Below are 15625 nucleotides of genomic sequence, written 5' to 3'. Positions count from 1 at the left end.
TTACCAGTATCAAGTAAAGCTGCAGATGTGTCAAAATGTTAATGAATTATAATTAATTTTACAATCAACACTAAAAGATCACTTTGATATTTTTAAATTTCCATTGTTATAGCTAGCACAAAATTGCATCTTGTGATAACATTGTACCCTGATACATTTTCAGTCAGTTCATATACATTGTATGCAGTGTGCTGCATGTCGGTGTCATTTCACAGTTGTCACCACAAAATGAAGTTATACATAATCAATATTATTTCTCCTCTGATCATATTAGTCCACATGCAGCTAATCTAAGACTTTGTTTGTTACTGGAAGACTTTGCCAATCATGAATCAGTAAATGATTTGCTCTACATGTATTAGCCCACTGTGATTTCACAAAGTAAGTCATCCATAACTGCATAGCATGGGTTTTTCAAGTACACCACATAACAGTGGTTTTAATTAGCCCAGTGGCAAAATAATGAGCAAACTAACCAAGAATAACTGATCTATTTGTTTTAATTTGGTAAGCTGCCACTTCTCAAAGAAATATATTGGGATTTACCATATATACTCACTTATAAGTCAAGTCAAACTGCAAACAACACAGGTTCGTATATGCTGTAACAAATGTACATGCAGATCAGTGTCTATATTGTTCACTCTACAGATTACTCCTTTCAAACTGTACAGACCCTGATCTGCCGGTGCATTATTCATTGGCAGATCTAGTCACAGATAAAATGTCTGAGATTTTTCAGTTTTTTCATAGAAAATAGATGTAAATTTTCTTCTGTAAATAAAAAAGAGACGGAAACAAAAATAAAAATTGTATTTCTTTATCTCATGGACTAAAAATATGGAAATATAATTTCTTTGATCTAACTTATATAGTTTAAATTAGTGCTGTCAAAGTACCTTACTAAGATAGGAAACTTGCAAAAAATATTGAAATCCCCATGTTGTTGTTGTTGTTGTAGGGTTTAGCGCCATTTTTCAGCACACGATAGGCTATACATGGTGGCCAGTATTAATGGTGGAGGAAGAACCCGGGAAATCCCCGGAAAGAACCACCGACCTTCAAGAAGCTAGAAATCCCCATGTAGCTGAGTGCTTTAAAGCTTTCACCTTTACTTTATTTTTGTTTATGTGTATGGTGTATCTCTTCATGCAAGAAGTACCTTACCTTTTTTAAAATCCTGGGTGTCATAAAAATTGAAGATCAAGAGAAGACTTTGATGTATTTATATTCTATTTATATATTTATATGTATTTTCTATTTTATGAAGAATATTATTGACCCAAACAAAATATTCACATAATTTTAAACTCCATAAATAATTTACTGAAAAACTCAGTATAATGTAATAAATTATATGAACTCATTAGTAATTATTATTGAACAAGTGCTGCTTTGACTTTGTCATTAAATCTGCGCACAGCTATTGACACCTTTTTTTTGTTTGTCAGAAGTGTATTTTTTTCACTCCTATTTCTATAATGCTCAGAAGTAGCTTGGTCTGCGAAGTGTAAAAGGTTGTATTTTAGCATGTAATGAAAATACATGAGCTTTTAATTTTCGACCTTTTTACATGGTTATTTTTGTTTGTTGTAGACTCTAGCACACCAGTCTTATTTCATCCAGAGCAGACAACAACCAATGGAGCAGCAGGAATGCTGAAGTTCAGGTGTGTTAAATTTTCTTTGATAGATATTCTCTACAAATAAGAGAAATAGGTGAAGCATCTTCATTTAAAATGTATGCAGAGAGGTGGCATAATAAGCTCAGGGTCCTAATCCATAAGAGCTAATGGGATGGTGTGCAGTCTGCCACCAGTCCATCCATTAGCACTAGTTTGTTGTCTTTACTTCTCCTAAACTACTTGTAGAATTGCCATGAAACTTCACATACATTCATCCTAATGTCTAGTTACTCCTAAAAGAAATGGTACCTCCTTGACTTCCACTATGGTTGCTACAGTGGCCATCTTAATAATAATAATAATAATAATAATAATAATTATAATAATAATAATAAAGACTTTATTTAAGGAAGGTAACTCATTTACATGATAGTACGAGTCTAAGAAATATGTACAGATACATGCAGGGTGCAGTCAGTCACTACCCATGTCACATACATGCTCACATACATTCATACAGCCTTGTGTATAAATATTACAGATCAGGACTAATAACATGTAACTTGCATCCCCATTAAGAAATCAAATTACTATCATTGTTCACAAATCAAATTTAAACTCGTGCATAATACATGCTAACGCACATTTATATATAAAAAGGTAGCTGAAGGAGATGTATGTACCCTGTGATTTAGATTTCATCCACTTAATTCATCTGCATCTATGGTGAAAAGCTGATCATGAAAATCTTGCTATCACTACTCCTGTACAGATAGTACAGATAGTCATATCCACTGTACAGATAGCCATATCCACTGTACAGATAGTCATATCCACTGTATAGTCATATCTACTGTACAGATAATCATATCCACTGTACAGATAATCATATCCACTGTACAGATAGTCATATCCACTGTATAGATAGTCATATCCTCTGTACAGATAGTCATATCCTCTGTACAGATAGTCATATCCACTATCCACTGTACAGATAGCCATATCCACATGAGGTTTTCAATAAAAGGCTGCTTATGATGTATAGTTGGTACTTGTTATGTATAATTAATTTAGTTTTGGGTCTGTTAGTTTTTTTTAAATGTATTTTTCAGTACATGCTATTGTACCGTAACATTGTTTACTGGATTTGGTATTGTCCAGAATAGAGTTCAGTTCTGGCTGATTTTTTAAATTTTTTGTTAATATTTGATGTAAACAACTAATAAATTAAACATTGTATATAGTTGCTGACTGTGTTTCACAATCATTGACAGTTTTGGTAAACAAGTTTTTTTAATTTTTTATTTTATTCTTTCTCAGAGTAAGAATCATTAAGTTGAGTCAAGGTCACAGTTGGTCGACGTGATATTTATCACGTAACAAACTTCCATCTCTTCTGGAAGGTTGAACTTTTTACCCCTATCCAGGAATATTTTTGTGTTGTAGTTAGTTTTATAGGTGATGTTATGCTAAGATTTCTAGCAGTTGTGCCTTAACACTTGAGACGTCAAGTTCTTTTATGTTGTGTTCAGTTTGGGTTAAGTCTTTTTATTTTCTTCAGTTTGAGATGGGGTTTTCATCCGAAGACACAGTTGGTGTTGATCTGACATACAGTATGGAGGCCATCTTGTAAATCTTGTTATTGCTACATGGGCCTAAATAAAAGGGGTCTTGGGTTGCCAAGCAGTCCAATATACGTTCCTTTACAAATCACTGACATCTCATCTCAGTCTGCATGGGTTTGAGCCTTGGCTCGGCCAATGTGGGTATGAGAGAAAGTTTACCAGTAGCTTCCCATGGGTTAGTGATTCTTCCCAGTGTTTTAATGGGTTCTTCCTCCACTAAAGATAGTGGCTAACCTGTATAGCCTAAAAGTGTTTGGTTTTATGTTGGATTCCTGAAAATTCTTTTTATCCAGTAGAGTGTCAGTCCCTTCAATGGAATTTTGTTTTCCTTTATTGTGAGCCATGATGCAGTCATTAAAATTTTATTTGAAATAAGCACAAAAGTGTAATAATCAGTATTAAGTATCCCATGATGTTTTGTTTGATAGACCATGTGAGAAAGTTGAGCATATTATATGAGTTTTGGACACATCCGCTTTGGACCTTTGGGAACTTCTTGGATGCTTTATTCATGTCATCTTGGAAGAAGAAAAAAACATTAATATACTAAATAATAAAAGTTTTATCAGCATTACACATTTGAGTTGCTATATTCGATGACATGACATTATAGGGTCTGATTTTAGATTAACATTATTATTATTTTTTTTACTAATTTCAGTTCATTTCCATTTGAGCTGAAAATACCAGTACAGCCAGTAAGTTTGAACTTAATACAAATCTGTCAAATATTTTCAAATATCACTTTTGTAAAAGATGTCTTTTTTTCAGCACTGATAATCTGTATTCCCAAAACCACCTTTAAATTAATGTCCAGCTGCAAAGGTTTTATAGGTTGAATTATCATATTAAATATTGATGTACTATTATATTTATTTATATTTATAAACCAACTGTGATATCAGAAGGAGTGCATATTGTTTTACTGCTGTTTGTTGCTGCACATGTTCATCTGTCCAGGATTCTTTTAAGACCCATAGCACCAAAACAATTAAACTTAAAGCAAGAAGTTCTACACACTTTATCATGGGTCAGAAGCTTGATAACTTGATTAAATATTGAGGCCAATTCACAATTTTTCAAATGTCTACACATTTTAGATTTTGTTTTACCATTGATGTGTCTGCCATAAGGTGGAGTGTATTATGTTATGAAGTTGTGTATGCATCATTCTGTTACCAGTTTGGTTTCTGCACAATAACATAGATGTCCTTGTTTGATTTTCAGGCTATTATAGCCATTTTTCAAGTTTTCTAAGTGTCCTAATTGTGTGGCCCTTTGTCAATTGTCTGTTGTGTGCATTGTCAATTATCCTATGTGTGTTTTGTCAGTTATCCATTGTGTTTTGTTCATTCACTGTTCTAATTTAAAACATCTCAAAAAAATTTCAACAGAATTCAAATTTATTAGCATCATGGCATGGAGTTCAGATTTGTTTGAAGGATGCCAGTCCACAGTCAGATGTGTCCAAAATATAGGAAAACCTTTAAAACGTCTTCTAAATAATCACTCAATAAAAATTTACCAAATCTGACAAAAAGCATGATGGCATCAAGTTTGTTCAGATTTGTTCCAATGATGCTGATACACTATCAAATATGGCAACCATTACTAACAAAACTATTGTTATGAATGATGTCTTTTCAAAACCCACTCAGCAGCATTTGACATAATTTGACAGATAGCATCTTGAAATCTTTAAATTTTCATCAGATGATTATAATATCAAGGAATAATGCCAGTCTGCCTACAGATGTGGTCACTGTTGCATAAAAAAGAAAAACCTAACAACAATATTATCTCAAAAATTACTCAATACAAATTGGTCCAGCATTGATAGAGAGCATCCTGGCATGAGTGCTTGACATTTTAAATCAATTTATAGAATAAATCCATGAATTCTGTGATAAGTCTCATACAAGTATAAAAATAGTTGCCTGTACATAATACATATAAACAATGAAAGAATAGTCAACACCTTGGGGATATATATATATATATATATATATATATATATATATATATATATATATATATATATATATCCTATAAATGTCACTAATGACATCTGGTTCAAAGTTTCATCATTGTCATGGTGACCAAATAATGTTCAGAATGACCATCCTTTAGTCATCATAAATATCATCCAACTCAGATTCCTCTTCATTACTGTCACATGCAGGCATTTATGTGGAAACTGAGCAAGGGCTCCATAAGTGACACTTTGATCATACAGTCTGTGAAGTCTGTTAAAGGATGCAACTGAAGAGGTATCAGGTGTGGCAAGATCACAGGGAGTTCAAATAACCACCTTCTGTTATTTGGCAATGAACAAGTATCAAATTCATCTCTCAATCAAAGGGCTATCACATGAAAAAAACAAGGGTGCTAAGGGGTTGTGGTCAAACATGCAGAGGGACTTGACTTTGCGGTCATTTAAAAAAAATTATTTTCAGATTATTGAAATCCAAATAACTGTAGATACTGGTATTGCATAATGAATACCGACTTGAAAATGATAAACACAGTGTATATCGGAATGGGAATAGTTGCATGAAAACATAAAAGTAATTGAACTAATAGTATTTGTAGTTACTGCACAGGCAGTGGGCAATATAAAACTTGCATGGGAAGATTGAAGATACTCCCATCTTCATGAGTCTACAAAACCTATGGGAGAAATGTGGTGGTAACATGACATGAGACCGCTACAGTGGCCTAGTGATTAGAGCATCCACCTCAGATGTGGGAGGTTGCAGGTTCAAACCACAGTCGAGTTATACCAAAGACTTAATAAAAATGGTACTAACAGCTGCCTCGCTTGACGCTCAGCATAAAGAGGTTAATGTTAGGAGTGGTTTGCCTGGTGTCAGGATAATGTGACTGGGTGGGACATCATGCTACATGTCTGCGGCATGATGCCCTAGTGCTCAACATCACTATAAACTGCCATACTGCAAACATTGTAGCAATATGACTGAAAAATTGTTAATGCTGCATTGACATTCAAAATCACACACACACATGACATCCTAGGGCAGAAGTCTTCCAAATTGAAGTCAAGAGCCAGAGCAGAGGGATACCAAGATGAACTGAACGGTCACATGTTCAAGACTGGGGTGAGCCATATATTAACATGGACATCGGCTTGGTCTAAGGCCTGGAGAGGGATGGGTTCCACTGGTGGCGTTCACTTTTGAGAGAGTGACATATGTAAGGTGAAGTTGTTTGCATTTAAAACATGCACAATGGAGAAAATGTTGGCATACCTCTATGCTATATTAATGTAATGTGGATGATATTTCAATGGCTATTGTACTTTTGGAAATTGTACATGATTTAAGCACACTGCTAACTAAAATGACTGCTCCCTTATCCTAAAAAATCAGCCTGAATTAGTCTAAAGTACACTATCCATAGCAGCTATTAAAATAGGGAAAATGAATTTTGCCAGTCTAGACAATACCAGCTTTTGAAAGTGCAATGAATGAATTACCAAATATGTAAAATGTAAAAAAAAGTTATCGGCTCTTTTTTATACAATTTACCTCTGAAGTTCAGGAAGTGAAAATGACCAAGTAGAGCTAGCACTTTTTTGAAAGGTACACATCTGGAGTAAGGCCAAGCTGTATACTCTATAACCCATATTACACCCATAAATCATACACCAAAATAAAGGGAATTAAAGGTTCTTTGCATTATACCTAAGATATACAAGGTCTTTTTTAAATAGCCAGTATAACCAGTGAGGAAAGCCGGGGAAATTCTTTTTCTTTAAAATTCTAACCCTGTGCAAAATACGAAACTGTAGAGTGCCACATAAATGATAGGCAAGAGATCACCATTGGAACTTGGAATGTCAGTACAATAAGATCAGCAGGGAAACTTGAGCTAACCCATGAGTGGGGACGATACCACTGGCACATCCTTGGACACTGCAAGATGTGCTGGAAAAATTTTGAAGAGAAATAAACGGATGAAGGACCCAGGTTGCCAACCAGTGCCTAACAGGATGATTACCATCCACTTGAGGGCATCTCCCATGAACATCATAGAGGTTTATGCCCCAACATCTAACGATGATGACAAGGAAGTGGATGTGTTCTATGACCAGCTTCAAACTCTCATCAACCAGACACCCAAGAATGATATTCTAGTTATTCAAGGAGACTGGAATGCCAAGGCAGGAGAAGATGCACAGGCAGATTGACAAGAAGTCTTGGTCCATACTGTAATGAACAGACCAAGGAAAGAGGACTGAAGCTCCTGGACTTCACCACCTACAATAACCTTGTACTAACAAACACCCTTGGGCCCAGTCAGTTGGGGAAGATAATATACCATTAGAACTTGTTCAAGCTGGAGGAACCTCCATGATAAATGTCCTGAGAACAATCCGCAACAGAATCTGGCAAACAGGAGAATGGCCCATCGCATGGACCCAGTCTCTGATCATCACTTTTCCTAAGAAAGCGAATCTGCGACTGTGCCTGAACTACCAATCAGCCTCATTAGTCACCCAAGCAAGTTTATGCTTCAGATAATCCTCTGTAGACTGAAACCCCAAGCAGAGCACATCATTGTTTAAGAATAGGCTGGTTTTAGTATTATAGAACAGATCTTCAACCTTCAAATCCTCTGTGAAAAGTATCTGCAGCATCAACAGTACCTCTATCATGTCTTCACCAACTTCAAGAAGGCTTTTGACAAGGTCTAGCATGCAGTCTTGTTGGCTTAGCAGGAGTTGACAATAACTGGAATCTTAGTGAACCATTGCAATCAAGCATTTCTAAGGTATGGGACGGAGCTCAGCGCTGAAAAGACCAATCTAATAACGAACAACCTGAATGGCATCCTAAAGGAAATAAGAGTAAATGGACAGAAGCTGGCACAGTGACAAGCTTCATTGAGGTGCTATTGCCACTGATGAAGGTTCAAGATCTGAGGTTCTGTCAAGGATTGTGCAGATAACAGCTGCACTAGCAAGGCTGAAGACAATTTGGAAGGAAAACAACATCACACTTGGGTCCAGGATCAATCTTATGCACTCCCTTGTCATGTCCATATGCCTGTATGCATGTGAGACTTGGACTGTGACAGCAAAACTAGAGAGAAGAATCCATGTCTTTGAGATCAGATATATTCAAAGGATCCTGAACTTGTCATACATGGATCACATCTCTAATTAGGAAGTGCACATTAAAATCCAAGGTACTACTGGATCATATGAATATCTGCTCACCACTTTAAAGAAATGTAAACCAAGATGGTCTGGTCACATCTCATGCTCATCTGTCCTATTAAAGATAATCCTACAGGGCACAGGTAAAGTCCCAAAGAGCAGTGGAGAACAGGGCAGAATGGAGCAAGATTGTCACAAAGTTATCAGTGGTACTCCTATGACCAGCCAGGTTACAGGAGAAATGAAAAATGAACGAAAATGTACTTACTGCAGACATCTATCGTTTCTAATAAAAAAATTTGAATTTTTTTTTTATGTTATGATTTGAATTTTCAGTTAAAAACATTGACTTATAAGCAAGTACATATGGTAGTAATCTGTGAAATAACATGTGATGCACTTTAGTAACCATTATTTCGCATCTAATTAACCCCGGTCTGTATCGCTTATCAGTCCTATAATCAGTCTATAATTGCTATTGGGGCACTCACCAGTTATTATGTACTTTTGAGAGAGTAACGCATGTAAGGTGAAGTTGTTTTCATTTAAAACATGCTCAATGGAGAGAATGTTGGCATACCTCTATGCTACATTAATGTGGATGATATTTCTTTCGATATTGTACTTTTGGAAATTGTACATGATTTAAACACAATGCTGACTAAAATGACTGCTCCCTTGTGCTAAAAAATCAGCCTGAATTAGTCTAAAGTACACTATCCATAGCAGCTGTTAAAATAGGGAAAATGAATTTTGCCAGACTAGACAATACCAGCTTCTGAAAGTGCAATGAATGAATTACCAAATATATAAAATGTAAAAAAAGTTATCGGCTCTCTTTTATACAATTTACCTCTGAAGTTCAGGAAGTGAAAATGACCAAGTGGAGCTAGCACTTTTTTGAAAGGTGCACATCTGGGGTAAGGCCAAGCTGTATACTTTATAACCCATATTACAACCATTAATCATACACCAAAATATAGGGAATTAAAGGTTCTTTCAATTATACCTCAGATATACAAGATTTTTTTTATACAGCCAGTATTATAATCAGTGAGGATAGCTGGGGAAATTCTTTTTCTTTAAAATCTTAACCCTATGCAAAATTATGAAACTGTAGAGCGCCACCTTAAAGCAAATATAAAAATGTATGCAATTCTTTTCTTTTATTTTCATATAATCATGTATTATGATCTGAATAAAATGGTACATTGATATTGATGTTAAGCATGAAAATAAGCTAATCATGCTCATTTTGCTCTTGCTTACATAATTTGCCATTAGGCATGTTTGTGTGAGTAGTGACCTTAATTATGGGGAAATTAGAAGTCTTAGAATATAGGAATAGAGTCAACTTAAATTTAACACTGTTGCAATAAGTAAAAGAAATATATAGTGGAAATGTTTCTTTTCATTTATTTGCAATGAAATAAATTAAAAATATCATGAGAAAGTGAATTTGCTTCTTCCATATTAAACAATAGGCAAATATTTTACACTTTGACCTTTGACCTTTATGAACCAGATGTGTTCCCTCCCTTTTCAAACTGTAAAATTAATTGTTGATATCTCAGAAATAATTATGGCTAGTTTAATGTTCCTGTCATTCAGCATAACATTGGTTGCTATGTATACAAAATGTAATGTGCATTCTTGAAATAGCTCACTTTTTATCATAGGGGAGGGGCTGGACTTGTTAGAGACTCTGACACTCATAAATACTGTTCTGTGGGGGGAAATGCAGGACAATTATTCAAAAGGATTGTTTTGATGCTTGCGAATTAAATGTTTCAGCCATAAAATCAGAATTACATCATAAAATAATAATATCTATATTCTCTTTATGGGGGCACTCACCAGTTATTGTGTACTTTTGAGAGAGTGACGTATATAAGGTGAAGTTGTTTGCATTTAAAACATGCACAATGGAGAGAATGTTGGCATATCTCTATGCTACATTAATGTAATGTGGATGATATTTCTTTCGATATTGTACTTTTGGAAATTGTACATGATTTAAACACAATACTAACTAAAATGACTGCTCCCTTGTGCTAAAAAATCAGCCTGAATTAGTCTAAAGTACACTATCCATAGCAGCTATTAAAATAGGAAAAATGAATTTTGCCAGACTAGGAAATACCAGCTTCTGAAAGTGCAATGAATGAATTACCAAATATTTAAAATGTAAAAAAGTTATCGGCTCTTTTTTATACAATTTACCTCTGAAGTTCAGGAAGTGAAAATGACCAAGTGGAGCTAGCACTTTTTTGAAAGGTGCACATCTGGAGTAAGGCCAAGCTGTATACTCTATAACCCATATTACAACCATTAATCATACACCAAAATATAGGGAATTAAAGGTTCTTTGAATTATACCTAAGATATACAAGGTCTTTTTTAAATAGCCAGTATAACCAGTGAGAAAAGCCAGGGAAATTCTTTTTCTTTAAAATCCTAACCCTCTGCAAAATTATGAAACTGTAGAGCGCCACCTATACTGGCTTACAAGTAAATATAATGTTTACAACCAACATTTTTTTATAACACTTATTGCCTTTTTGTTTCAAGTGATCATAGCAGCTGTTACTGGTTGTTTCATTGGATAATTAGCCCAAGTAAAGACAATCTAATCTTCTTCTTTTAACCAGTGTTTGAAACTGCTCAAAATGTTGTTTACCAGAAGGGTTTAAAGCAAATGTAAATGGCAGGCCATTCATGAAGCTATAGACCCCACCATAAAGAGGAAATAAAAAGAGAAATTAATGATTTCAATATCTTGATTACTTATTGTTCTCGATAATTAGCAGGTACAACATAAACACATTTACATTGTATCAGTTAATTCTAATTAAGAAATATTGAATCCATTTTTATGAGATTTAAATTTTGGAAAATAATTGGGTCAAACACCAGTGCACATGAAGGAGGTTTTAACTTATGATGTTTCAATGTTCACTTCTTACATAATCTGCATATATAAGATGCTTGCATGGTCCAGCATCCAGTATGAAAAATAGAGAAGTGAAGAATAAAATAAGAGAAACATTTCTTTCGTTTACATGAGTTAATTATAGTAGATTAGAAAGAACAACATTTTTCTGTGACAGTTGCATCAGTACTGGGCCTACAGTAATTTCCATCAATAGTTCTAACAATTTTTAATGATTTAATGGAATGACAGGTAAATTTAGAAATATCCAAGTAAATTACAACCAAATGACCTAAAACCATGCTGACAGCACATCATGATAATGTAATAAAACCATGCTGACAGCACATCATGATAATGTAATCAAACCATGCTGACAGCACATCATGATAATGTAATCAAACCATGCTGACAGCACATCATGATAATGTAATCAAACCATGCTGACAGCACATCATATTGTAATAAAACCATGCTGACAGCACATCATGATAATGTAATAAAACCAAAATGACAGCACATCATAATGTAATAAAACCATGCTGACAGCACATCATGATAATGTAATAAAACCATGCTGACAGCACATCATAATAATGTAATAAAATCATGCTGATAGCACATCATGATAATGTAATAAAACCATGATGACAGCACATCATAATGTAATAAAACCATGCTGACAGCACATCATGATAATGTAATAAAACCATGCTGACAGTAATCATGATAATGTAATAAAACCATGCTGACAGCAATCATGATAACATAAATACAAGGATGTTGCATTTAATCAATTTGTAGTTTGCATAATATTTTTTTGGGATTGAATGGTATTGGAAAATCAGTATATATTAGTATTTTGCAGTATTTGGATTTTTTTATTTGTTATTGTCTTTAAATGATTTTGTCAGTATGCACAAATACATCTTGTATCAAGCACTGACTCTAGACAAATAAACATGCTGGGCAAGTAACTTTTTTTTTTTTAAAAGAGTATCTTGGTGTAAACAACTTATATATGTATTGTTTTGATTTGCCTTTAAATATAACCACCATTATATTTTTAAAAAAACAGCTTTAAATGACTTCTCAGAAGCTGCTCATCAGAATTTAACCAAATTTGACCCAACCTAACTCCTCTCCCCATTTTTACAGGACCTTCAGATTTATACAAATGATGCTGATTTGCCATTAAATATGGCTATCATCACTAAAAATAGATATTCCTTTCAGAGGCTTCTCAATAACCACACAAAAGTATTTGAACAAATTTAATGGAAAGCATTATCGCATAAAGGGCTGTAAAGTTGATACAAATGATGCCAATCACATAAAGGGCTATAAAGTTGATACAAATGATGCCAATCTGCCATAAAGGGCTATAAAGTTGATACAACTGATGCCAGTCTGCCATAAAAGGCTATAAAGTTGATACAAATGATGCCAATCTGCCATAAAGGGCTATGAAGTTGATACAAATGATGCCAATCTGCCATAAAAGGCTATAAAGTTGAAACAAATGATGCCAATCTGCCATAAAGGGCTATAAAGTTGATACAAATGATGCTAATCTGCCATAAAGGGCTCTAAAGTTGATACAAATGATGCCAATCTGCCATCAGATTTGGCTGCTGATACTAAAATTTTTAATAACTTGTATAAAGCAGTTTAACAAAATTTGGCCAAGTTTGTCAGAAAGCATCCCAGCTTGAGGGTCTGTCACATTCATAGAAATTACACCAATTCACTTATATATATTTTAAGACAGGATGGACTGGCAACATGCATAATACTAGTTTACGGTTTCACTGGCAAATACCTATATTGTACATATGTGACATTGTTTATGTCTAACATATTCATTTTTCATACTTTTCACATAATTGAGTAAAACAGATGAACTCTATCCATATGTAAAACATGTAATTCACCAGTGTCTGTTCACTTGGACAACCTTTTTTAATTTTTCTATATAAACTAGACATATTTTACATAAATAATGATAAAAATAAGAAATGACAAGTACAATTTTGACACACTAGCCCAGTAAGGATGATGTGAATAAAATGCTTTCCCAAATTGTTTGTGTATATAAAGCTTGGTTACTTACATGAAAGGGGCCCCGAGTGGCCGAGTGGTCTAAAGCGCTCACCATTCCGGATCACTGCCATCTCACCTGTCTGCATGGGTTCGAGTCCAAGGCTCGGCTAGCGTGGGTACGTGGGAAAGCCTGCCAGTAGCTTCTCATGGGTCGGTGGTTCTTTCCTGAATTTTCCAGGGTTCTTCCTCCACCATTTATACTGGCCACCATGTATAGCCTATCTTGTGCTGAAAAATGGCGTTAAACCTTGAACAACAACAACAACTTACATGAAATTTCACTATCCATATGTTATTAGTAGTCCAGGTTAGCTTGGCTAGGGAATTTTCATCTCCATACTGCATTGCTTACCATTTGCAATAGTTAGAATTGTACATTTGTCTTACTGTATTGCATACCATTTGCATAGTCAGGATTGTACACTTGTCTTTACTGCATTGCTTACCATTTGCAATAGTTAGAATTGTACATTTGTCTTACTGTATTGCATACCATTTGCATAGTCAGGATTGTACACTTGTCTTTACTGCATTGCATACCATTTGCATAGTTAGGATTGTACACTTGTCTTACTGTATTGCATACCATAGTTAGGATTGTACATTTGTCTTACTGCATTGCATACCATTTGCATATTTAGGATTGTACACTTGTCTTACTGCATTGTATACCATAGTTAGGATTGTACATTTGTCTTACTGCATTGCATACCATTTGCATAGTCAGGATTGCACACTTGCCTTACTGCATTGCATACCATTTGCATAGTCAAGATTGTATACTTGTCTTTACTGCATTGCATACCATTTGCATGGTAAGGATTGTACACTTGTCTTTACAGAATTGCTTTGTGTAAGGCTTGCCTGTTGTTAAATAAATGGGGAATTAAAGTTTGGAATGTTGGAAGGTGTATCTTCTTGAATGCGTAAATTTATTTTCTTGTCTGGTTAAATTACTGGTTTAGAATGACAGGGGAATCTTTCAGTATTCAGAGACTTGTTTGGTTCATTAAGAAACACTGATTTTATTTATTTTCTGTATACATTGATCAGATTTCATGTTCTTGCAAATAATTTCCTTTTTTATGGGCACTTAAATGTCTGGATTATTTGAAGGACAATTGTTCATTGGGCCTTTAAATTATTACTTTGAAGCAACCACAAAATGAACTAGTATGGCAGTAGTACAAAGGGATTGACAGTTATTACAAAGCAGTATAACGTAAAGCCCCAAGGCTTTACTGTTACTCTTAAAGCATTTGGAGTATCTTATATAATAAATACTTGTAGTCCATAATTGAAGAAGCTTTATATATGGGTATGATTTGTTGATAATTGTATACATTTCATTTATTTCAAGATTTCAATCACAGTAACAAGGCTGGGTATCCCAATAGCACTGGTAAGTAAAAGTTAAGTATATTGGATGATTATTAGTAAGTATGGCTCTTTCTTAACAATTTATTTGAGTTATGTTGACTGAGTGGTTAAGGCATTGGATTCATGACTACAAGGGTGCAGGTTCCCATGATCAGATCGGCTTGGATCAGCTGTTAGTGTGTCGTTGGGCAAGGCACTTTACTTAACTTATCACAGCACAATATAACTTTTAAAGTGTTGCTTTGCTGTAAACATCAAAAGTAACCACACAAAAAAACAAATTTATTTAAAAGACTTTGTAAATAGTTTTCTAGCTCTCAGTAAGCACTTATGTCATGAAGGCAGAGGTCTCATGGAAAAAAAGTGAACAGTTCTGAGTAAAATAAAACCTCATAAAAAATACTTAAAATATACTATGAAGTACTTTAAATTCATGGAGTACCAATTTTCGTAGTTTTCATAGGTAAGCTAGACTTCAAATTTAAAGTCGCAGCATATTTTCCTAACTGATAGTTGAAGCATGCCCTGTTGTGTCCAATGGTAGAGCATGCATGTTTGTGTGATTGTTTTAATGTTTGGATTATTGATAGTTTTAATGCCAGCATTCTGAGAAATATATATCATAATATATTTATGAAAGATGATAAACAATGGAAATATATTGATTACAATTTATTTGCATGCACAATTTTTTAAACTTGAAAACTTCATGTAATGATGGCCTGATTTTGTATTAATAAATTTCTTGTGGTTGAGTCCTATAATTCTGGGAAAAAAAC

At 34.3% G+C, this 15625-nt stretch overlaps 1 protein-coding gene across 2 annotated transcripts in view; it reads left to right on the top strand.

Annotated features, from left to right (window-relative positions):
* The window catches only part of LOC149795521 (lipid droplet-regulating VLDL assembly factor AUP1-like), a 54575-nt gene that overhangs the window by 13293 nt on the left and 25657 nt on the right, over positions 1-15625 (top strand). For both annotated transcript variants that reach the window (XM_089965321.1, XM_089965320.1), the window contains exons 5-7: positions 1597-1669; positions 3911-3947; positions 14827-14868. In XM_089965321.1, the coding sequence (XP_089821447.1) occupies positions 1597-1669; positions 3911-3947; positions 14827-14868 (152 nt within the window). The remainder of the gene's footprint in view (positions 1-1596; positions 1670-3910; positions 3948-14826; positions 14869-15625) is intronic.

Source organism: Sinohyriopsis cumingii, chromosome 7, assembly GCF_028554795.1.
Source record: "Sinohyriopsis cumingii isolate HCF-2022 chromosome 7, ASM2855479v2, whole genome shotgun sequence".
NCBI classification, from domain to species: Eukaryota; Metazoa; Mollusca; class Bivalvia; order Unionida; family Unionidae; genus Sinohyriopsis; species Sinohyriopsis cumingii.
The sequence above is the reverse complement of the archived record's forward strand: the minus strand, read 5'-3'. Positions and strand labels throughout refer to the sequence as shown.